General features: G+C 53.8%; 1 protein-coding gene across 1 annotated transcript; it reads left to right on the forward strand.

The window, feature by feature from the left end:
- The first annotated feature begins 3583 nt into the window (after positions 1–3583).
- Positions 3584–14299, forward strand: LOC138373341 (mucin-2-like). The gene is made up of 3 exons (XM_069339537.1): positions 3584–3692; positions 6089–8560; positions 14211–14299. Exons 1-3 carry the CDS (start codon positions 3584–3586, stop codon positions 14297–14299), a joined length of 2670 nt encoding a protein of 889 aa, XP_069195638.1.
- Positions 14300–25586: the final 11287 nt, after the last annotated feature.

The raw sequence follows: 25586 nt of genomic DNA on the forward strand, positions 1-25586 counted from the left end.
CACAGCCAAAGTTGTAAAGCACTTGGTTAGACTTACTGGTGAACGTCCCAAGCTAGTCAAGTCCATTAGCACAATCACCAATACATTAGATAATTAAGAACCAGTAATGAAGGTTAGTGCAACATTAGTTAGATTACTGCAAGTGATTATTGGGGTTGTGACCTCTTGTTTCAGGCAGGTCTTTGGTGTGAGATAAATGTTGATGTTTAGAACAAGATGCACACACACACACACACACACACACACATACACACACACACACACACACACACACACACACACACACACACACACACACACACACACACACACACACACACTACAAACACACACACACACTACAAACGACAAGGAAGTGTGTGAGGAACTGAATAAGAAATTCCAAGAGGTCTTCACCTTAGAGCAAGGAGAAATCCCAGAGATAAGAGAGGGAATAGCTAACCAGGAACCACTGGAAGAGTTTGAGATTACCAGCGGGGAAGTAAGGAAGTGTTTACTAGAATTGGATGTGACAAAGGCTATAGGCCCAGATGGAATCTCCCCTTGGATACTAAAGGAAGGAGCAGAAGAACTGTGTCTCCCGCTCTCCATGGTGTATAACAAATCACTGGCAACAGGGGAACTGCCAGAAATTTGGAAAGCAGCTAACGTAGTCCCGATATACAAGAAAGGGGATAGACAGGAGACACTGAATTACAGGCCAGTGTCCCTAACCTGCATACCATGCAAGATGATGGAGAAGATTGTGCGAAGAAAGCTAGTGGAGCACCTGGAGCGAAAGAACTTTGTAACACAGCATCAACATGGATTCAGGGATGGCAGGTCCTGCCTCACAGGGTTACTTGAATTCTACGACCAGGCAACAAAAATAAGGCAAGAAAGAGAAGGGTGGGCAGACTGCATATTTTTGGATTGTCAGAAAGCCTTTGATACAGTGCCACACAAGAGGCTAGTGAAAAAACTGGAGATGCAGGCTGGAGTGAAAGGGAAGGTACTCCGTTGGATACAGGAGTACCTAAGTAACAGGAGACAACGAGTCAGTGTGAGGGGTGAGGTCTCAGATTGGCGAGACGTTACGATTGGAGTACCGCAGGGGTCAGTCCTTGGACCTATACTGTTTCTGATATATGTAAATGATCTTCCAGAGGGTATAGAATCGTTTCTCTCAATGTTTGCCGATGATGCAAAAATTATGAGGAGGATTGAAACTGAGGACGATAGTAGGAGGCTACAAGATGACCTAGACAGACTGAGTAAATGGTCCAACAAATGGCTGTTGAAGTTCAACCCGAGTAAATGCAAAGTAATGAAACTAGGCAGTGGAAATAGGAGGCCAAACACAGGATACAGAATAGGAGATGAAGTACTTAATTAATGAAACGAACAGAGAGAAAGATCTAGGAGTTGATATCACACCAAACCTGTCTCCTGAAGCCCACATAAAAAGAATAACGTCTGCGGCATATGCGAGGCTGGCTAACATCAGAACAGCGTTCAGGAACCTGTGTAAGGAATCATTCAGAATCTTGTACACCACATATGTACGACCAATCCTGGAGTATGCGGCCCCAGCATGGAGCCCGTACCTTGTCAAGCACAAGAGGAAGCTGGAAAAAGTCCAAAGGTATGCCACTAGACTAGTCCCAGAACTAAGAGGCATGAGTTACGAGGAAAGGCTGCGGGAAATGCACCTATCGACACTGGAAGACAGAAGAGTAAGGGGAGACATGATCACAATCTACAAAATCCTCAGAGGAATCGACCGGGTAAACAAGGATGAGCTATTCAACACTGGTGGGACGCGAACAAGGGGACACAGGTGGAAACTGAGTACCCACATGAGCCACAGAGACGTTAGAAGGAACTTTTTCAGTGTCAGAGTAGTTAACGGATGGAATGCATTAGGCAGTGATGTGGTGGAGGCTGACTCCATACACAGTTTTAAATGTAGATATGATAGAGCCCAGCAGGCTCAGGAATCTGTACACCAGTTGATTGACAGTTGAGAGGCGGGACCAAAGAGCCAAAGCTCAACCCCCGCAAGCACAAATAGGTGAGTACAAATAGGTGAGTACACACACACACACACACACACACACACACACACACACACACACAGTTCAGGTGACGAAATGAAGGAAATGTTCGCCCAGTTTCTGGAGGACATCAAGAGTGAGATGCAGGAAATGATGCAAGAAATGAAGAATGAAATAAGCAACCTAAAAAGAGAGCTGACAGCAGCAAAGGAGGAGATTAGAGCCCTCAAAGAGAACAGTATCGATGCTGAGACTCAGATAACCACCCAGGGAGAAGGTGGTAATAGTATTTTGGAAGAGAATGCCACAATAAATGCAACATTTGCAGAAATGCTAAAAAAAACTCTGAAGTAATGTCTGCGGTGATGGAGGTAGCCATGAAAGCAGCCACCTCACAGGAAGCGGCACGCTCCACTAGCCAGCTGCTGGAAAGGAAAAGAGCAGTGGTAGCTGTGGGTATTAAAGAGCAGGAAGGCTCTAATAGGAAAGAGTGGAATGATAAGGACAAAGCGGCAGTGAATGAAATACTGAAGGCACTAGACATGGAAGGAGCTGAGCATAGCATTGAGAAGGTTTTCAGGTTAGGCTGGTACAAAAAAGACCGAGACCGTGTGTTAAAGATAGTGTTTGCAAACGAGAACACAAAGGACACGATTCTAACAAAGAAAAGCCACCTGCAACATGTGGGAGAATTAAAAAAAAGTATTCCTCCAGAGGGACATGACGAGGGAAGAGAGGGCCATGGCGGCAGAAGCAAGGAAGAAGCGCAGGACGAGAGGGAAAAACCAGGAAACCACAGCTCCCAACACATCACCCCCAGAGGCGAGGGGGGAACCCACAACCAGCTACCCAGTAACACCAGCGGGGAGGGCAACCCCACCACCCTCCTCCGCATAGAAAACCCCCCTTTCCTTCCCGTCCTCCCTCCCCTTTCACCCCATACCCTCCCTGCCCCTCCCCCTTCACTTGACCCCCCACCCCTCATCCCAGTATCCTCTGCAACCCTGGTATCCACCTCACAAATTCTCACACCCATGGCACAGCTTCCTCCACCAGCAGAACACTCACCAAAGAAAAGATTTGAGAAGGAACAGAAGAAAGTGAGCCTCAAGGCAATGTACACTAACATAGATGGAATTACAAATAAAGCAAATGAACTTGGAGAATGGGTACTAGAGGAAAACCCAGACATAATAGCTCTCACACAAACAAAGCTGACGAAAACAATAACAAATGCAGTGTTCCCACAGGACTATTATGCTATGAGGAAAGAGAGAGAAGGAAGAGGTGGTGGTGGTATAGCCCTGCTGGTAAGAAAAGGCTGGGATTTTGAGGAGTTGGTTGTTCAGGGATGTGAAGGTTTCAGTGACTACATAATAGGAACAATAACAACTGGAGGGCAAAAAATTATAATCGTAGTCATATATAATCCACCACCAAATGACAGAAAACCCAGACAGGAATGTGATAGAAACAATATGGCCACCATTAACATAATAGAGAGAGCAGCTTCTGTTGCTAGCAGGAATGGATTCGGACTACTAATCATGGAAGACTTCAACGATGAGAAGATAGATTGGGAGAACGGAGACCCACATAGAAGACCAGAAACATGGAGGGCTAAGCTGCTGGACGTGGCGACAAGAAACTTTCTAAGCCAGCACATCAAGGATCCAACAAGAATGAGAGGAGAGGATGAACCAGCAATGCTTGATCTGATATTTACCCTAAATGAGTGGGATACAAGGGAAGTCAAGATGGAAGCACCCTTGGGAATGAGTGATCACAGTGTATTGAACTTTGAGTACCTGGTAGAGCTAGGAATTATCCCCCCGAAAAAGAACTAGGAAACAAAAGGCTGGCATACCGAATGGGAAATTATGAGGAGATGAGAAGCTTCCTAAGGGAAATACCTTGGGACACAGACCTCAGAGCTAAGTCTGTACAAGATATGATGGACTATGTCACCCAAAAGTGTCAGGAGGCAGTAAGCAGATACATCCCGGACCAAAAGGAAAAATCCGAGAAGCAAAAGAACAATCCATGGTATAATAGGGCATGTATGGAAGCAAAGAAACTGAACAAAAGGGCGTGGAGGAACTTCCGGAATAACAGAACACCAGAAAGCAGAGAGAGATACCAGAGAACCAGGAATGAGTATGTCAGGGTGAGAAGAGAAGAAGAGAAAAGTTATGAAAATGATATAGCAAACAAAGCCAAGACCGAACCAAAGCTACTCCCACAGAAGCCACAGCCACATCAGAAGGAAAACAACAATGAAAGAACAGGTAGTGAAACTTAGAACAGGCGAGGACAGGTATACAGAGAATGACAAAGAGGTGTGTGATGAACTCAACAAGAGGTTCCAAGAGGTTTTCACAACAGAACAAGGTGAGGTCACTGTGCAAGGAGAAAGGGAAGTAAACCAGGCGGCCTTGGAAGAGTTCGAAATTACGAGAGAGGAGGTCAAGAGACACCTGCTGGATCTGGATGTTAGAAAGGCTAATGGTCCAGACGGGATCTCGCCATGGGTACTGAAAGAGTGTGCAGAGGCACTTTGCTTGCCACTCTCCATAGTGTATAGTAGGTCACTGGAGACGGGAGACCTACCAGAAATATGGAAGACGGCGAATGTGGTCCCAATATACAAAAAGGGCGACAGGCAAGAGGCACTGAACTACAGGCCAGTGTCCTTGACTTGTATACCATGCAAGGTGATGGAGAAGATCGTGAGAAAAAACCTGGTAGCACAGCTGGAGAGAAGGGACTTCGTGACAAATCGCCAACATGGGTTCAGGGAGGGTAAATCTTGCCTTACAGGCTTGATAGAATTCTACGACCAGGTGACACAGATTAAGCAAGAAAGAGAGGGCTGGGCGGACTACATTTTCTTGGATTGTCGGAAAGCCTTTGACACAGTACCGCATAAGAGGCTGGTACATAAGCTGGAGAGACAGGCAGGTGTAGCTGGTAAGGTGCTCCAGTGGATAAGGGAGTACCTAAGCAATAGGAAGCAGAGAGTTACGGTGAGGGGTGAGACCTCCGATTGGCGTGAAGTCACCAGTGGAGTCCCACAGGGCTCTGTACTCGGTCCTATCTTGTTTCTGATATATGTAAATGATCTCCCGGAGGATATAGATTCATTTCTCTCAATGTTTGTGAACGATGCCAAAATTATGAGAAGGATTAAGACAGATGAGGACTGTTTGAGGCTTCAAGAAGACCTAGACAAACTGAAGGAATGGTCGAACAAATGGTTGTTAGAGTTTAACTCAACCAAATGTTATGTAATGAAGATAGGTGTAGGGAGCAGGAGGCCAGATACAAGGTATCATCTGGGAGAGGAAATTCTTCATGAGTCAGAGCAATAGAAAGACTTGGGAGTTGATATCACGCCAGACTTGTCTCCTGCAGCCCATATCAAGAGGATAACATCAGCGGCATATGCCAGGCTGGCCAACATACGAACGGCATTCAGAAACTTGTGTAAAGAATCATTTAGATCTTTGTATACCACATATGTCAAGCCAATCCTGGAGTATGCAGCCCCAACATGGAGTCCATATCTAGTCAAGGATAAGACTAAACTGGAAAAGGTTCAAAGGTTTGCCACCAGACTAGTACCCGAGCTGAGAGGTATGAGCTACGAGGGGAGACTACGGGAATTAAACCTCACTTCGCTGGAAGACAGAAAAGTTAGGGGGGACATGATCACCACATTCAAGATTCTGAAGGAAATTGATAGGGTAGATAAAGACAGTCTATTTAACACAAGGGGAACACGCACAAGGGGACACAGGTGGAAACTGAGTGCCCAAATGAGCCACAGAGATATTAGAAGGAACTTTTTTTTTGTCAGAGTGGTTGACAAATGGAATGCATTAGGGGGTGATGTGGTGGAGGCTGACTCCATACACAGTTTCAAGTGTAGATATGATAGAGCCCGATAGGCTCAGGAACCTGTACACCTGTTGATTGACGGTTGAGAGGCGGGACCAAAGAGCCAGAGCTCAACCCCCGCAAACACAACTAGGTGAGTAGAATTAGGTGAGTACACACACACACACACCGTCCCCGGCACCGTCCCTGGCACCGTCCCTGCCACCGTCCCTGCCACCGTCCCTGGCACCGTCCCTGCCACCGTCCCTGGCACCGTCCCTACCACCGTCCCTGCCACCGTCCCTGCCACCGTCCCTGGCACCGTCCCGCCACCGTCCCTGCCACCGTCCCTGCCACCGTCCCTGCCACCGTCCCTGGCACCGTCCCTGGCACCGTCCCTACCACCGTCGTTGGCACCGCCCCTGCCACCGTCCCTGGCACCGTCCCTGCCACCGTCCCTGCCACCGTCCCTACCACCGTCGTTGGCACCGCCCCTGCCACCGTCCCTATCACCGTCCCTGGCACCGTCCCTGGCACCGTCCCTGCCACCGTCCCTGCCACCGTCCCTGCCACCGTCCCTACCACCGTCCCTGGCACCGTCCCTACCACCGTCCCTGCCACCGTCCCTGCCACCGTCCCTGGCACCGTCCCTGGCACCGTCCCTACCACCGTCCCTGCCACCGTCCCTGCCACCGTTCCTGCCACCGTCCCTGGCACCGTCCCTGGCACCGTCCCTGGCACCGTCCCTGGCACCGTCCCTGCCACCGTCCCTGCCACCGTCCCTGGCACCGTCCCTGCCACCGTCCCTGCCACCGTCCCTGGCACCGTCCCTGCCACCGTCCCTGCCACCGTCCCTGCCACCGTCCCTACCACCGTCCCTGCCACCGTCCCTGGCACCGTCCCTACCACCGTCGTTGGCACCGCCCCTGCAACCGTCCCTACCACCGTCCCTGGCACCGTCCCTGCCACCGTCCCTGCCACCGTCCCTGCCACCGTCCCTGCCACCGTCGTTGGCACCGCCCCTGCCACCGTCCCTACCACCGTCCCTGGCACCGTCCCTGGCACCGTCCCTGGCACTGTCCCTGCCACCGTCCCTGCCACCGTCCCGGCCACCGTCCCTGCCACCGTCCCTGCCACCGTTCCTGCCACCGTCCCTACCACCGTCCCTGGCACCGTCCCTACCACCGTCCCTGCCACCGTCCCTGCCATCGTCCCTGCCATCGTCCCTGCCACCGTCCCTGGCACCGTCCCTACCACCGTCCCTGCCACCGTCCCTGCCACCGTCCCGGCCACCGTCCCTGCCACCGTCCCTGCCACCGTCCCTGCCACCGTCCCTACCACCGTCCCTGGCACCGTCCCTGCCACCGTCCCTGCCACCGTCCCTACCACCGTCCCTGCCACCGTCCCTGCCACCGTCCCTGGCACCGTCCCTGCCACCGTCCCTGGCACCGTCCCTGCCACCGTCCCTGCCACCGTCCCTGGCACCGTCCCTGCCACCGTCCCTGCCACCGTCCCTGCCACCGTCCCTGCCACCGTCCCTGGCACCGTCCCTGCCACCGTCCCTGCCACCGTCCCTGCCACCGTCCCTACCACCGTCGTTGGCACCGCCCCTGCCACCGTCCCTGGCACCGTCCCTGGCACCGTCCCTGCCACCGTCCCTGCCACCGTCCCTGGCACCGTCCCTACCACCGTCCCTGCCACCGTCCCTGCCACCGTCCCTGGCACCGTCCCTGCCACCGTCATTACCACCGTCCCTGCCACCGTCCCTACCACCGTCCCTGCCACCGTCCCTGCCACCGTCCCTGGCACCGTCCCTGGCACCGTTCCTGCCACCGTCCCTGGCACCGTCCCTGGCACCGTCCCTGCCACCGTCCCTGGCACCGTCCCTGCCACCGTCCCTGGCACCGTCCCTGGCACCGTCCCTGCCACCGTCTCTGCCACCGTCCCTACCACCGTCCCTACCACCGTCACCGCCACCGTCCCTGCCACCGTCCCTGCCACCGTCCCTGCCACCGCCCCTACCACCGTCTCTGCCACGTCCCTACCACCGTCCCTACCACCGTCACCGCCACCGTTCCTGCCACCGTCCCTGCCACCGTCCCTGCCATCGTCCCTACCACCGTCTCTGCCACCGTCCCTACCACCGTCCCTACCACCGTCACCGCCACCGTCCCTGCCACCGTCCCTGCCACCGTCCCTACCACCGTCCCTGCCACCGTCCCTGCCACCGTCCCTGCCACCGTCCCTGCCACCGTCCCTACCACCGTCTCTGCCACCGTCCCTACCACCGTCCCTACCACCGTCACCGCCACCGTCCCTACCACCGTCCCTGGCACCGTCCCTGGCACCGTCCCTGCCACCGTCCCTACCACCGTCACCGCCACCGTCCCTACCACCGTCCCTGCCACCGTCCCTGCCACCGTCCCTACCACCGCCCCTACCACCGTCCCTACCACCGTCCCTACCACCGCCCCTACCACCGTCCCTGCCACCGTCCCTACCACCGTCCCTACCACCGTCCCTACCACCGTCCCTACCACCGTCACCGCCACCGTCCCTGCCACCGTCCCTGCCACCGTCCCTGGCACCAGCAAGCAGGGGCAACAAGGGGTTCAGGGGACCCGCCATAAGAGGTTTACGTGATGGTAAAAGTCAGCTTCCTGGCTTGTGTTGTGTGTGGCGGCTTCAATTGTAAATGTTTTAAGGGTGTTGCGTGCGGCGCACTCACATGTTAGCTACAGGTGTTGGCAGGTGTGCCGTTGCTCCTATACATGTTCTCCAGTTGTAGTCACATGTGTACGATGTTTGTATAGGCACTGCATGTGTTGATGTGTCTGTTGTTCCCTCTTTACAGGTGTTGATGTGTGTGTTGTTGTCTCTTAACAGGTGTTGATGTGTGTGTTGTTGTCTCTTTACAGGTGTTGATGTGTGTGTTGTTGTCTCTTTACAGGTGTTGATGTGTGTGTTGTTGTCTCTTTACGGGTGTTGATGTGTGTGTGTTGTTGTCTCTTAACAGGTGTTGATGTGTGTTGTTGTTGTCTCTTTACAGGTGTTGATGTGTGTTATTGTATCTTTACAGGTGTTTACAGGTGTTGATGTTGTCTCGTCATATCTGTCTGCTAAAGAGTGTCTGTTTTTCCCGAGATTGGGTGCCAGGAGCTTGGGGCTAACCTGATTAAATTTTACAGGATTAATGGGGGATTTTAATCCTTTAGTTTAATGCAGGATTTCAGGTGATTAAAGTGTCATACGGGGTCGACCCTCATGCCCCCCTTGAAGGGGCGTCGCCCCCTATTACCCCTTCATGAAGTTGGTAGAGACGGGGAGGGTGAGGGACCTGGGCCTACCAACATGGGAGGGACCAGGACCTACCAACATGAGAGGGACCAGGACCTACCAACATGGGAGGGACCAGGACCTACCAATATGGGAGGGACCTGGACCTGCCAACATGAGAGGGACCAGGACCTACCAACATGGGAGGGACCAGGACCTACCAATATGGGAGGGACCTGGACCTGCCAACATGGGAGGGACCAGGACCTACCAACATGAGAGGGACCAGGACCTGCCAACATGGGAGGGACCAGGACCTACCAATATTGGAGGGACCTGGACCTACCAACATGGGAGGGACCAGGACCTACCAACATGGGAGGGACCTGGACCTACCAACATGGGAGGGACCTGGACCTACCAACATGGGAGGGACCAGGACCTACCAACATGGGAGGGACCAGGACCTACCAATATGAGAAGGACCAGGACCTACCAATATGAGAGGGACCTGGACCTACCAACATGGGAGGGACCAGGACCTACCAACATGGGAGGGACCTGGACCTACCAACATGGGAGGGACCAGGACCTACCAACATGGGAGGGACCTGGACCTACCAATATGAGAGGGACCAGGACCTGCCAACATGGGAGGGACCAGGACCTACCAACATGAGAAGGACCAGGACCTACCAACATGGGAGGGACCTGGACCTACCAACATGGGAGGGACCTGGACCTACCAATATGAGAGGGACCAGGACCTGCCAACATGGGAGGGACCAGGACCTACCAACATGGGAGGGACCTGGACCTACCAACATGGGAGGGACCAGGACCTACCAACATGGGAGGGACCTGGACCTACCAATATGAGAGGGACCAGGACCTGCCAACATGGGAGGGACCAGGACCTACCAACATGAGAAGGACCAGGACCTACCAACATGGGAGGGACCTGGACCTACCAACATGGGAGGGACCTGGACCTACCAACATGAGAGGGACCAGGACCTACCAACATGGGAGGGACCAGGACCTACCAACATGGGAGGGACCAGGACCTACCAACATGGGAGGGACCTGGACCTACCAACATGGGAGGGACCAGGACCTACCAACATGGGAGGGACCAGGACCTACCAACATGGGAGGGACCTGGACCTACCAACATGGGAGGGACCAGGACCTGCCAACATGGGAGGGACCAGGACCTACCAACATGGGAGGGACCTGGACCTACCAACATGGGAGGGACCAGGACCTACCAACATGGGAGGGACCAGGACCTACCAACATGGGAGGGACCAGGACCTACCAACATGAGAAGGACCAGGACCTACCAACATGAGAGGGACCAGCACCTACCAACATGGGAGGGACCTGGACCTACCAACATGGGAGGGACCAGGACCTACCAACATGGGAGGGACCTGGACCTACCAACATGGGAGGGACCAGGACCTACCAACATGGGAGGGACCTGGACCTACCAATATGAGAGGGACCAGGACCTGCCAACATGGGAGGGACCAGGACCTACCAACATGAGAAGGACCAGGACCTACCAACATGGGAGGGACCTGGACCTACCAACATGGGAGGGACCTGGACCTACCAATATGAGAGGGACCAGGACCTGCCAACATGGGAGGGACCAGGACCTACCAACATGAGAAGGACCAGGACCTACCAACATGGGAGGGACCAGGACCTACCAACATGGGAGGGACCTGGACCTACCAACATGGGAGGGACCAGGACCTACCAACATGGGAGGGACCTGGACCTACCAATATGAGAGGGACCAGGACCTGCCAACATGGGAGGGACCAGGACCTACCAACATGAGAAGGACCAGGACCTACCAACATGGGAGGGACCTGGACCTACCAACATGGGAGGGACCTGGACCTACCAACATGGGAGGGACCAGGACCTACCAACATGGGAGGGACCTGGACCTACCAACATGGGAGGGACCAGGACCTACCAACATGGGAGGGACCTGGACCTACCAATATGAGAGGGACCAGGACCTGCCAACATGGGAGGGACCAGGACCTACCAACATGAGAAGGACCAGGACCTACCAACATGGGAGGGACCTGGACCTACCAACATGGGAGGGACCTGGACCTACCAACATGGGAGGGACCAGGACCTACCAACATGGGAGGGACCTGGACCTACCAACATGGGAGGGACCAGGACCTACCAACATGGGAGGGACCTGGACCTACCAATATGAGAGGGACCAGGACCTGCCAACATGGGAGGGACCAGGACCTACCAACATGAGAAGGACCAGGACCTACCAACATGGGAGGGACCTGGACCTACCAACATGGGAGGGACCTGGACCTACCAACATGGGAGGGACCAGGACCTACCAACATGGGAGGGACCTGGACCTACCAATATGAGAGGGACCAGGACCTGCCAACATGGGAGGGACCAGGACCTACCAACATGAGAAGGACCAGGACCTACCAACATGGGAGGGACCTGGACCTACCAACATGGGAGGGACCAGGACCTACCAACATGGGAGGGACCAGGACCTACCAACATGGGAGGGACCTGGACCTACCAACATGGGAGGGACCAGGACCTACCAACATGGGAGGGACCAGGACCTACCAACATGGGAGGGACCTGGACCTACCAACATGGGAGGGACCAGGACCTACCAACATGGGAGGGACCAGGACCTACCAACATGAGAAGGACCAGGACCTACCAACATGAGAGGGACCAGCACCTACCAACATGGGAGGGACCTGGACCTACCAACATGGGAGGGACCAGGACCTACCAACATGGGAGGGACCTGGACCTACCAACATGGGAGGGACCAGGACCTACCAACATGGGAGGGACCTGGACCTACCAATATGAGAGGGACCAGGACCTGCCAACATGGGAGGGACCAGGACCTACCAACATGAGAAGGACCAGGACCTACCAACATGGGAGGGACCTGGACCTACCAACATGGGAGGGACCTGGACCTACCAACATGAGAGGGACCAGGACCTACCAACATGGGAGGGACCAGGACCTACCAACATGGGAGGGACCAGGACCTACCATCATGGGAGGGACCTGGACCTACCAACATGGGAGGGACCAGGACCTACCAACATGAGAAGGACCAGGACCTACCAACATGGGAGGGACCTGGACCTACCAACATGGGAGGGACCTGGACCTACCAACATGAAAGGGGCCTGGACCTACCAACATGAGAGGGACCAGGACCTACCAACATTGGAGGGACCAGCACCTACCAACATGGGAGGGACCTGGACCTACCAACATGGGAGGGACCAGGACCTACCAACATGGGAGGGACCAGGACCTACCAACATGGGAGGGACCAGCACCTACCAACATGGGAGGGACCAGGACCTACCAACATGGGAGGGACCAGGACCTACCAACATGGGAGGGACCAAGACCTGCCAACATGGGAGGGACCTGGACCTACCAACATGGGAGGGACCAGGACCTACCAACATGGGAGGGACCTGGACCTACCAACATGGGAGGGACCAGCACCTACCAACATGGGAGGGACCTGGACCTACCAACATGGGAGGGACCAGGACCTACCAACATGGGAGGGACCAGGACCTACCAACATGGGAGGGACCAGGACCTACCAACATGAGAAGGACCAGGACCTACCAACATGAGAGGGACCAGGACCTACCAACATGGGAGGGACCAGCACCTACCAACATGGGAGGGACCTGGACCTACCAACATGGGAGGGACCAGGACCTACCAACATGGGAGGGACCAGGACCTACCAACATGGGAGGGACCAGCACCTACCAACATGGGAGGGACCTGGACCTACCAACATGGGAGGGACCAGGACCTACCAACATGCGAGGGACCAGGACCTACCAACATGGGAGGGACCAGGACCTACCAACATGGGAGGGACCAGGACCTACCAACATGGGAGGGACCAGGACCTACCAACATGGGAGGGACCAGGACCTACCAACATGGGAGGGACCAGGACCTACCAACATGGGAGGGACCAGCACCTACCAACATGGGAGGGACCTGGACCTACCAACATGGGAGGGACCAGGACCTACCAACATGGGAAGGACCAGGACCTACCAACATGGGAGGGACCAGGACCTACCAACAAGGGAGGGACCAGGACCTACCAACATGGGAGGGACCAGGACCTGCCAACAAGGGAGGGACCACTGGAAGAACCTTTACCATGTTTGGATTATAAGTGAATTGAGAGTGAACGAAGATAGTTATTTCTAGAACAGGTTAGAATCGAGCCCAGGAGCTGGAGCTCGACCCCCACAGAGACAGCTGGGTCGACATAGATAGGTGAGCACTTGCCATAAAGCGCATATTCCATTACCGGCTCCACCGTCGACCTACATCATAGTTATTCTCTTTTAAATTTTGCCCTCAACTTTGGGAGGTGGAACACACGCCTCGTTATAACTCGCTCTGTTTCCCAGACTGAGCCCAAGGGAATGACTCGGCTGGCAGTGGTATTATTATTATTACTGCGTTTGGTTTGACAGAGTTGAGAGAGAGAGAGAGAGAGAGAGAGAGAGAGAGAGAGAGAGAGAGAGAGAGAGAGAGAGAGAGAGAGAGAGAGAGAGGGAGAGAGAGAGAGAGAGAGAGAGAGAGAGAGAGAGAGAGATGAAGTCTGAGTCTAGATTTATCATGCTGAACCAAATGCTGATCCTTGCAAGCAATGCAATCAATAAGCTTATAGTATTAACGTGCATTTCGGACCTTCTCGACAGCAGTGACTGCCAAACCTAACATAAAGCACACGTTCTCTCCCAGACGGCTTGGGCCCCATCATTTATCTGAACTCTGAATAAGCTAGTGAACTGTCTGAAAAAACTCGTGTCTAGTCTTGAAGCGTTCTTGCTGGACGTACCCATATATTAGAGCCTTCAACACCAGAGAAATGTCAGTATATTTACTGTTATGTATGAGGTAAATGTTATTCAGGTTCCCCACCTGTGGTTCACCTTCGTGGACAGCCAGAAGCCAGCCACTACAACACAAGGCGCTCAGCCATCAACAGTCTCATGCTGTAATATTCTTAAGACCATCACTTCATCAACGGCCATTCATATTCTCTCAATATACAGATACACATCTGAATTTAATTCAGCCGACCATATATTTGCTCTGGGATATAGATGGTTCGAGCCTCATTCGGTATTAAGTGTCATTGTAACTTAACATTAAATAATTGACTTAACTTGGAAACTAATAATAAGATTATTAAACATATCAGTTCCTATAGCCTAGCTTGAGATGAGCTGCTGTAAGATAACAGCTCCAAGCTTGTTGTGTTATCGGTCAGACCACAGGCACCAGCTACGATGGACCTGAGTCTTAGTTAACCTACAAGTACAAACTAACACAAGCAACATGCTGGTCCACCTGTGTTGCAGCTAATTGCTCATCGTCTTACTCTGTTTCTGCAAAAAAGACTTTGGGGAAGATTTCATATCTGCCATTGTTAGGGTACTCTCCTGCCCCCACTCGTTAACAAATGTAGTTTTTATCTTACCTTTTGCCAGCAGGAAGTGTGTGGTCATTTGACATCTATAAGTAAGTGCTCATCTTTTGCCACTTTCCAGAGGAAAATGTTCCTGTTTTATATTTCCAAATGAAATTTCTAAAGGAAAGTCTATTCACATTTTCTAGTTTCGAAAGAAGTGTGTTTTTCAGCTTGCAATATTGAGAGGCGAGCGGCCCCCTACCCGGCCTGCAACAGTGTCCGTGTTGTCCATCTTGCAGACTCCTCAAGTGTTATGATATTGCCTTCTGTCCTCTCTCACCTCTGGTTCATCTTCACCCACCTACACCTTCACCCACCTACACCTTCACCCACCTACACCTTCACCCACCTACACCTTCACCCACCTACACCTTCACCCACCTACACCTTCACCCACCTACAAATTCACCCACCTACACCTTCACCCACCTACACTTTCACCACCTACACCTTCACCACCTACACCTTCACCACCTACACCTTCACCACCTACACCTTCACCACCTACACCTTCACCACCTACACCTTCACCACCTACACCTTCAACCACCTACACCTTCACCACCTACACCTTCACCCACCTACACCTTCACCACCTACACCTTCACAACCTACACCTTCACCACCTACACCTTCACCACCTACACCTTCACCCACCTACACCTTCACCCACCTACACCTTCACCACCTACACCTTCACCACCTACACCTTCACCCACCTATACCTTCACCACCTACACCTTCACCCACCTACACCTTCACCACCTACACCTACACCCACCTACACCTTCACCACCTACACCTTCACCCACCTACACCTTCACCCACCTACACCTTCACCCACCTACACCTTCACCCACCGACACCTTCACCACCTACACCTTCACCCACCTACACCTTCACCACCTACACCTTCACCACCTACACCTTCACCCACCTACACCTTCACCACCTACACCTTCACCCACCTACACCTTCACCACCTACACCTTCACCCACCTACACCTTCACCACCTACACCTTCACCATTACACCTTCACCACCTACACCTTCACCACCTACACCTTCACCACCTACACCTTCACCACCTACACCTTCACCCACCTACACCTTCACCACCTACACCTTCACCCACCTACACCTTCACCACCTACACCTTCACCACCTACACCTTCACCACCTACACCTTCACCCACCTACACATTCACCCACCTACACCTTCACCACCTACACCTTCACCACCTACACCTTCACCCACCTACACCTTCACCACCTACACCTTCACCCACCTACACCTTCACCACCTACACCTTCACCACCTACACCTTCACCCACCTACACCTTCACCACCTACACCTTCACCCACCTACACCTTCACCCACCTACACCTTCACCCACCTACACCTTCACCACCTACACCTTCACCCACCTACACCTTCACCACCTACACCTTCACCACCTACACCTTCACCCACCTACACCTTCACCACCTACACCTTCACCCACCTACACCTTCACCCACCTACACCTTCACCCACCTACACCTTCACCCACCTACACCTTCACCACCTTCACCCACCTACACCTTCACCACCTACACCTTCACCCACCTACACCTTCACCACCTACACCTTCACCCACCTACACCTTCACCCACCTACACCTTCACCACCTACACCTTCACCACCTACACCTTCACCACCTACACCTTCACCACCTACACCTTCACCACCTACACCTTCACCACCTACACCTTCACCCACCTACACCTTCACCACCTACACCTTCACCCTCCGACACCTTCACCCTCCTACACCTTCACCACCTACACCTTCACCCTCCTACACCTTCACCACCTACACCTTCACCCTCCGACACCTTCACCCACCTACACCTTCACCCTCCGACACCTTCACCACCTACACCTTCACCCTCCGACACCTTCACCACCTACACCTTCACCCACCTACACCTTCACCCACCTACACCTTCACCTACACCTTCACCCACCTACACCTTCACCACCTACACCTTCACCCTCCGACACCTTCACCCACCTACACCTTCACCACCTACACCCTCACCACCTACACCTTCACCCACCTACACCTTCACCACCTACACCTTCACCCACCTACACCTTCACCACCTACACCCTCACCACCTACACCTTCACCACCTACACCTTCACCACCTACACCTTCACCCTCCGACACCTTCACCCACCTACACCTTCACCACCTACACCTTCACCCACCTACACCTTCACCACCTACACCTTCACCACCTACACCTTCACCCTCCGACACCTTCACCACCTACACCTTCACCACCTACACCTTCACCCTCCGACAACTTCACCCACCTACACCTTCACCACCTACACCTTCACCACCTACACCTTCACCACCTACACCTTCACCACCTACACCTTCACTCACCTACACCTTCACCACCTACACCTTCACCACCTACACCTTCACCCTCCGACACCTTCACCACCTACACCTTCACCACCTACACCTTCACCCACCTACACCTTCACCCACCTACACCTTCACCCAACTACACCTTCACCACCTACACCTTCACCCACCTACACCTTCACCACCTACACCTTCACCACCTACACCTTCACCACCTACACCTTCACCCTCCGACACCTACACCCTCCTACACCTTCACCACCTACACCTTCACCCTCCTACACCTTCACCACCTACACCTTCACCCTCCGACACCTTCACCCACCTACACCTTCACCCTCCGACACCTTCACCACCTACACCTTCACCCTCCGACACCTTCACCCACCTACACCTTCAACCACCTACACCTTCACCCACCTGCACCTTCACCCACCTACACCTTCACCCTCCGACACCTTCACCCACCTACATTTTCACCACCTACACCCTCACCACCTACACCTTCACCCACCTACACCTCCACCACCTACACCTTCACCCACCTACACCTTCACCACCTACACCTTTACCCTCCGACACCTTCACCCACCTACACCTTCACCACCTACACCCTCACCACCTACACCTTCACCACCTACACCTTCACCACCTACACCTTCACCCTCCGACACCTTCACCCACCTACACCTTCACCACCTACACCTTCACCCACCTACACCTTCACCACCTACACCTTCACCACCTACACCTTCACCCTCCGTAACCTTCACCACCTACACCTTCACCACCTACACCTTCACCCTCCGACACCTTCACCCACCTACACCTTCACCACCTACACCTTCACCCACCTACACCTTCACCACCTACACCTTCACCCTCCGACACCTTCACCCACCTACACCTTCACCACCTACACCTTCACCACCTACACCTTCACCCACCTACACCTTCACCACCTACACCTTCACCACCTACACCTTCACCACCTACACCTTCACCACCTACACCTTCACCACCAACACCTTCACCACCTACACCTTCACCACCTACACCTTCACCCACCTACACCCTCACCACCTACACCTTCACCACCTACACCTTCACCACCTACACTTTCACCCACCTACACCTTCACCACCTACACCTTCACCACCTACACCTTCACCACCTACACCTTCACCTCCTACACCTTCACCACCTACACCTTCACCACCTACACCTTCACCTACACCTTCACCCACCTACACCCTCACCACCTACACCTTCACCCACCTACACCTTCACCACCTACACCTTCACGACCTACACCTTCACCACCTACACCTTCACCACCTACACCTTCACCACCTACACCTTCACCACCTACACCTTCACCCACCTACACCCTCACCACCTACACCTTCACCCACCTACACCTTCACCACCTACACCTTCACCCACCTACACCCTCACCACCTACACCTTCACCCACCTACACCTTCACCACCTACACCTTCACCCACCTACACCTTCACCCACCTACACCTTCACCCACCTACACCTTCACCCACCTACACCTTCACCACCTTCACCCACCTACACCTTCACCACCTACACCTTCACCCACCTACACCTTCACCACCTACACCTTCACCACCTACACCTTCACCACCTACACCTTCACCACCTACACCTTCACCACCTACACCTTCACCACCTACACCTTCACCCACCTACACCTTCACCACCTACACCTTCACCCACCTACACCTTCACCACCTACACCTTCACCACCTACACCTTCACCACCTACACCTTCACCACCAACACCTTCACCCACCTACACCTTCACCACCTACACCTTCACCACCTACACCTTCACCCACCTACACCTTCACCACCTACACCTTCACCCACCTACACCTTCACCACCTACACCTTCACCACCTACACCTTCACCCACCTACACCTTCACCACCTACACCTTCACCCACCTACACCTTCACCCTCCTACACCTTCACCCACCTACACCTTCACCCACCTACACCTTCACCACCTACACCTTCACCCACCTACACCTTCACCCACCTACACCTTCACCCTCCTACACCTTCACCCACCTACACCTTCACCCACCTACACCTTCACCACCTACACCTTCACCCACCTACACCTTCACCACCTACACCTTCACCACCTACACCTTCACCCACCTACACCTTCACCACCTACACCTTCACCCACCTACACCTTCACCACCTACACCTTCACCCACCTACACCTTCACCTTCACCACCTACACCTTCACCACCTACACCTTCACCACCTACACCTTCACTCACCTACACCTTCACCACCTACACCTTCACCCACCTACACCTTCACCACCTACACCTTCACCACCTACACCTTCACCACCTACACCTTCACCACCTACACCTTCACCCACCTACACCTTCACCAGCTACACCTTCACCACCTACACCTTCACCCACCTACACCTTCACCACCTACACCTTCACCCACCTACACCTTCATCACCTACACCTTCACCACCTACACCTTCACCCACCTACACCTTCACCACCTACACCTTCACCCACCTACACCTTCACCCACCTACACCTTCACCCACCTACACCTTCACCCACCTACACCTTCACCACCTACACCTTCACCCACCTACACCTTCACCACCTACACCTTCACCCACCTACACCTTCACCACCTACACCTTCACCCACCTACACCTTCACCACCTACACCTTCACCCACCTACACCTTCACCTACACCTTCACCCACCTACACCTTCACCACCTACACGTTCACCACCTACACCTTCACCACCTACACCTTCACCACCTACACCTTCACCACCTACACCTTCACCACCTACACCTTCACCCACCTACACCTTCACCACCTACACCTTCACCACCTACACCTTCACCCACCTACACCTTCACCCACCTACACCTTCACCACCTACACCTTCACCACCTACACCTTCACCCACCTACACCTTCACCACCTACACCTTCACCACCTACACCTTCACCACCTACACCTTCACCCTCCGACACCTTCACCCTCCTACACCTTCACCACCTACACCTTCACCCTCCTACACCTTCACCACCTACACCTTCACCCTCCGACACCTTCACCCACCTACACCTTCACCCTCCGACACCTTCACCACCTACACCTTCACCCTCCGACACCTTCACCACCTACACCTTCACCCACCTACACCTTCACCCACCTACACCTTCACCACCTACACCTTCACCCACCTACACCTTCACCACCTACACCTTCACCCTCCGACACCTTCACCCACCTACACCTTCACCACCTACACCCTCACCACCTACACCTTCACCCACCTACACCTTCACCACCTACACCTTCACCCACCTACACCTTCACCACCTACACCTTCACCCTCCGACACCTTCACCCACCTACACCTTCACCACCTACACCCTCACCACCTACACCTTCACCACCTACACCTTCACCACCTACACCTTCACCCTCCGACACCTTCACCCACCTACACCTTCACCACCTACACCTTCACCCACCTACACCTTCACCACCTACACCTTCACCACCTACACCTTCACCCTCCGACACCTTCACCACCTACACCTTCACCACCTACACCTTCACCCTCCGACACCTTCACCCACCTACACCTTCACCACCTACACCTTCACCACCTACACCTTCACCACCTACACCTTCACCACCTACACCTTCACCACCTACACCTTCACTCACCTACACCTTCACCACCTACACCTTCACCACCTACACCTTCACCCTCCGACACCTTCACCACCTACACCTTCACCACCTACACCTTCACCCACCTACACCTTCACCCACCTACACCTTCACCCAACTACACCTTCACCACCTACACCTTCACCCACCTACACCTTCACCACCTACACCTTCACCACCTACACCTTCACCACCTACACCTTCACCCTCCGACACCTACACCCTCCTACACCTTCACCACCTACACCTTCACCCTCCTACACCTTCACCACCTACACCTTCACCCTCCGACACCTTCACCCACCTACACCTTCACCCTCCGACACCTTCACCACCTACACCTTCACCCTCCGACACCATCACCCACCTACACCTTCACCCACCTACACCTTCACCCACCTACACCTTCACCCACCTACACCTTCACCCTCCGACACCTTCACCCACCTACATTTTCACCACCTACACCCTCACCACCTACACCTTCACCCACCTACACCTCCACCACCTACACCTTCACCCACCTACACCTTCACCACCTACACCTTCACCCTCCGACACCTTCACCCACCTACACCTTCACCACCTACACCCTCACCACCTACACCTTCACCACCTACACCTTCACCACCTACACCTTCACCCTCCGACACCTTCACCCACCTACACCTTCACCACCTACACCTTCACCCACCTACACCTTCACCACCTACACCTTCACCACCTACACCTTCACCCTCCGTAACCTTCACCACCTACACCTTCACCACCTACACCTTCACCCTCCGACACCTTCACCCACCTACACCTTCACCACCTACACCTTCACCCACCTACACCTTCACCACCTACACCTTCACCCTCCGACACCTTCACCCACCTACACCTTCACCACCTACACCTTCACCACCTACACCTTCACCACCTACACCTTCACCCACCTACACCTTCACCACCTACACCTTCACCACCTACACCTTCACCACCTACACCTTCACCACCTACACCTTCACCACCTACACCTTCACCACCTACACCTTCACCCACCTACACCCTCACCACCTACACCTTCACCACCTACACCTTCACCACCTACACTTTCACCCACCTACACCTTCACCACCTACACCTTCACCACCTACACCTTCACCACCTACACCTTCACCTCCTACACCTTCACCACCTACACCTTCACCACCTACACCTTCACCACCTACACCTTCACCCACCTACACCCTCACCACCTACACCTTCACCCACCTACACCTTCACCACCTACACCTTCACCACCTACACCTTCACCACCTACACCTTCACCACCTACACCTTCACCACCTACACCTTCACCACCTACACCTTCACCCACCTACACCCTCACCACCTACACCTTCACCCACCTACACCTTCACCACCTACACCTTCACCCACCTACACCCTCACCACCTACACCTTCACCCACCTACACCTTCACCACCTACACCTTCACCACCTACACCTTCACCACCTACACCTTCACCACCTACACCTTCACCACCTACACCCTCACCACCTACACCTTCACCCACCTACACCCTCACCACCTACACCTTCACCCACCTACACCCTCACCACCTACACCTTCACCCACCTACACCTTCACCTACACCCTCACCACCTACACCTTCACCCACCTACACCTTCACCACCTACACCTTCACCACCTACACCTTCACCACCTACACCTTCACCACCTACACCTTCACCACCTACACCTTCACCACCTACACCTTCACCCACCTACACCCTCACCACCTACACCTTCACCCACCTACACCTTCACCACCTACACCTTCACCCACCTACACCTTCACCACCTACACCTTCACCCTCCGACACCTTCACCCACCTACACCTTCACCACCTACACCTTCACCCACCTACACCCTCACCACCTACACCTTCACCACCTACACCTTCACCCACCTACACCTTCACCACCTACACCCTCACCACCTACACCATCACCACCTACACCCTCACCACCTACACCTTCACCACCTACACCTTCACCACCTACACCCTCACCACCTACACCTTCACCCACCTACACCTTCACCTCCTACACCCTCACCACCTACACCTTCACCACCTACACCCTCATCACCTACACCTTCACCACCTACACCTTCACCACCTACACCCTCACCACCTACACCTTCACCACCTACACCTTCACCACCTACACCTTCACCACCTACACCCTCACCACCTACACCTTCACCACCTACACCCTCACCACCTACACCTTCACCACCTACACCTTCACCACCTACACCCTCACCACCTACACCTTCACCTACACCCTCACCACCTACACCTTCACCTACACCTTCACCCACCTACACCTTCACAACCTACACCCTCACCACCTACACCTTCACCACCTACACCCTCACCACCTACACCTTCTCCACCTACACATTCACCACCTACACCCTCACCACCTACACCCTCACCACCTACACCTTCACCACCTACACCCTCACCACCTACACCTTCACCACCTACACCTTCACCACCTACACCTTCACCCACCTACACCTTCACCACCTACACCTTCACCCACCTACACCTTCACCCACCTACACCTTCACCCACCTACACCTTCACCCACCTACACCTTCACCACCTTCACCCACCTACACCTTCACCACCTACACCTTCACCCACCTACACCTTCACCACCTACACCTTCACCCACCTACACCTTCACCCACCTACACCTTCACCACCTACACCTTCACCACCTACACCTTCACCACCTACACCTTCACCTACACCTTCACCACCTACACCTTCACCCACCTACACCTTCACCACCTACACCTTCACCCACCTACACCTTCACCACCTACACCTTCACCACCTACACCTTCACCACCTACACCTTCACCACCTACACCTTCACCCACCTACACCTTCACCACCTACACCTTCACCACCTACACCTTCACCACCTACACCTTCACCCACCTACACCTTCACCACCTACACCTTCACCACCTACACCTTCACCCACCTACACCTTCACCACCTACACCTTCACCCACCTACACCTTCACCCTCCTACACCTTCACCCACCTACACCTTCACCCACCTACACCTTCACCACCTACACCTTCACCCACCTACACCTTCACCACCTACACCTTCACCACCTACACCTTCACCCACCTACACCTTCACCACCTACACCTTCACCCACCTACACCTTCACCACCTACACCTTCACCCACCTACACCTTCACCTTCACCACCTACACCTTCACCACCTACACCTTCACCACCTACACCTTCACCACCTACACCTTCACCACCTACACCTTCACCCACCTACACCTTCACCACCTACACCTTCACCCACCTACACCTTCACCCACCTACACCTTCACCACCTACACCTTCACCACCTACACCTTCACCACCTACACCTTCACCACCTACACCTTCACCCACCTACACCTTCACCACCTACACCTTCACCACCTACACCTTCACCCACCTACACCTTCACCACCTACACCTTCACCCACCTACACCTTCACCACCTACACCTTCACCCACCTACACCTTCACCACCTACACCTTCACCCACCTACACCTTCACCCACCTACACCTTCACCCACCTACACCTTCACCCACCTACACCTTCACCCACCTACACCTTCACCACCTACACCTTCACCCACCTACACCTTCACCACCTACACCTTCACCCACCTACACCTTCACCACCTACACCTTCACCCACCTACACCTTCACCACCTACACCTTCACCCACCTACACCTTCACCTACACCTTCACCCACCTACACCTTCACCACCTTGTAACACTGTAAAAGTGTTTGGTTTAGGTTAATACATACATAGAGTACATGAGTCACAGACAAGGATCGGAGAGGCGCCAGTTGTCTGCCTGAGATCTCACACCTCTAACCGTTAATGACCCCAAGTGACCTGAGGTCAGATCATGATAATTTCACCTTGCTTCCGCTAAGCGTATAATTGGAGCCGGGTAGCCTTCAAACATGCCGACGTTTAAGGAGTGGCTTGGTAGTGCCGGAGGCTATCTACTTGTGGGCGGAGTTAGCTACTAGGTTCCCCAATATAAACTCGGAGAGCTATCCAGCATGGAGCATTAACAGACAGAACAGCACACGAGCCAGCAGAGAGAGAAGACAGCCCTACCAGGGAGGCTGTCGGCCGGCAGGGCGGGAGTCTCTGTCAGCTACAGACACCCCCCCCCCCCCTCTCTATTCAACTTAGACTCAGTCCTCGGTGAGTGAACATTAAGGTGACTTGGTCGTGTTTTACAAGTGTTGTGTGATGATCAGGGGCAGTCAGTTGTAGTGTTCTCAGATTCTTGGAGGATGACTCACTTTAAATATTAAACTGGAACATTTTAATTGAATTGCTAAATTATGATACTTCATGGGAAATATAATTATGAATTTATTATTTAAATTGTGTTTAACTTTGTTCCCTAGAGATTTTGAGTTGAGGTGAGAAAGCCTCTGTGGTTACTGGTTTCATGATATTAACGAGTACATGTTTGGAGTTGATA

Source organism: Procambarus clarkii, chromosome 42, assembly GCF_040958095.1.
Source record: "Procambarus clarkii isolate CNS0578487 chromosome 42, FALCON_Pclarkii_2.0, whole genome shotgun sequence".
Taxonomy (NCBI): domain Eukaryota; kingdom Metazoa; phylum Arthropoda; class Malacostraca; order Decapoda; family Cambaridae; genus Procambarus; species Procambarus clarkii.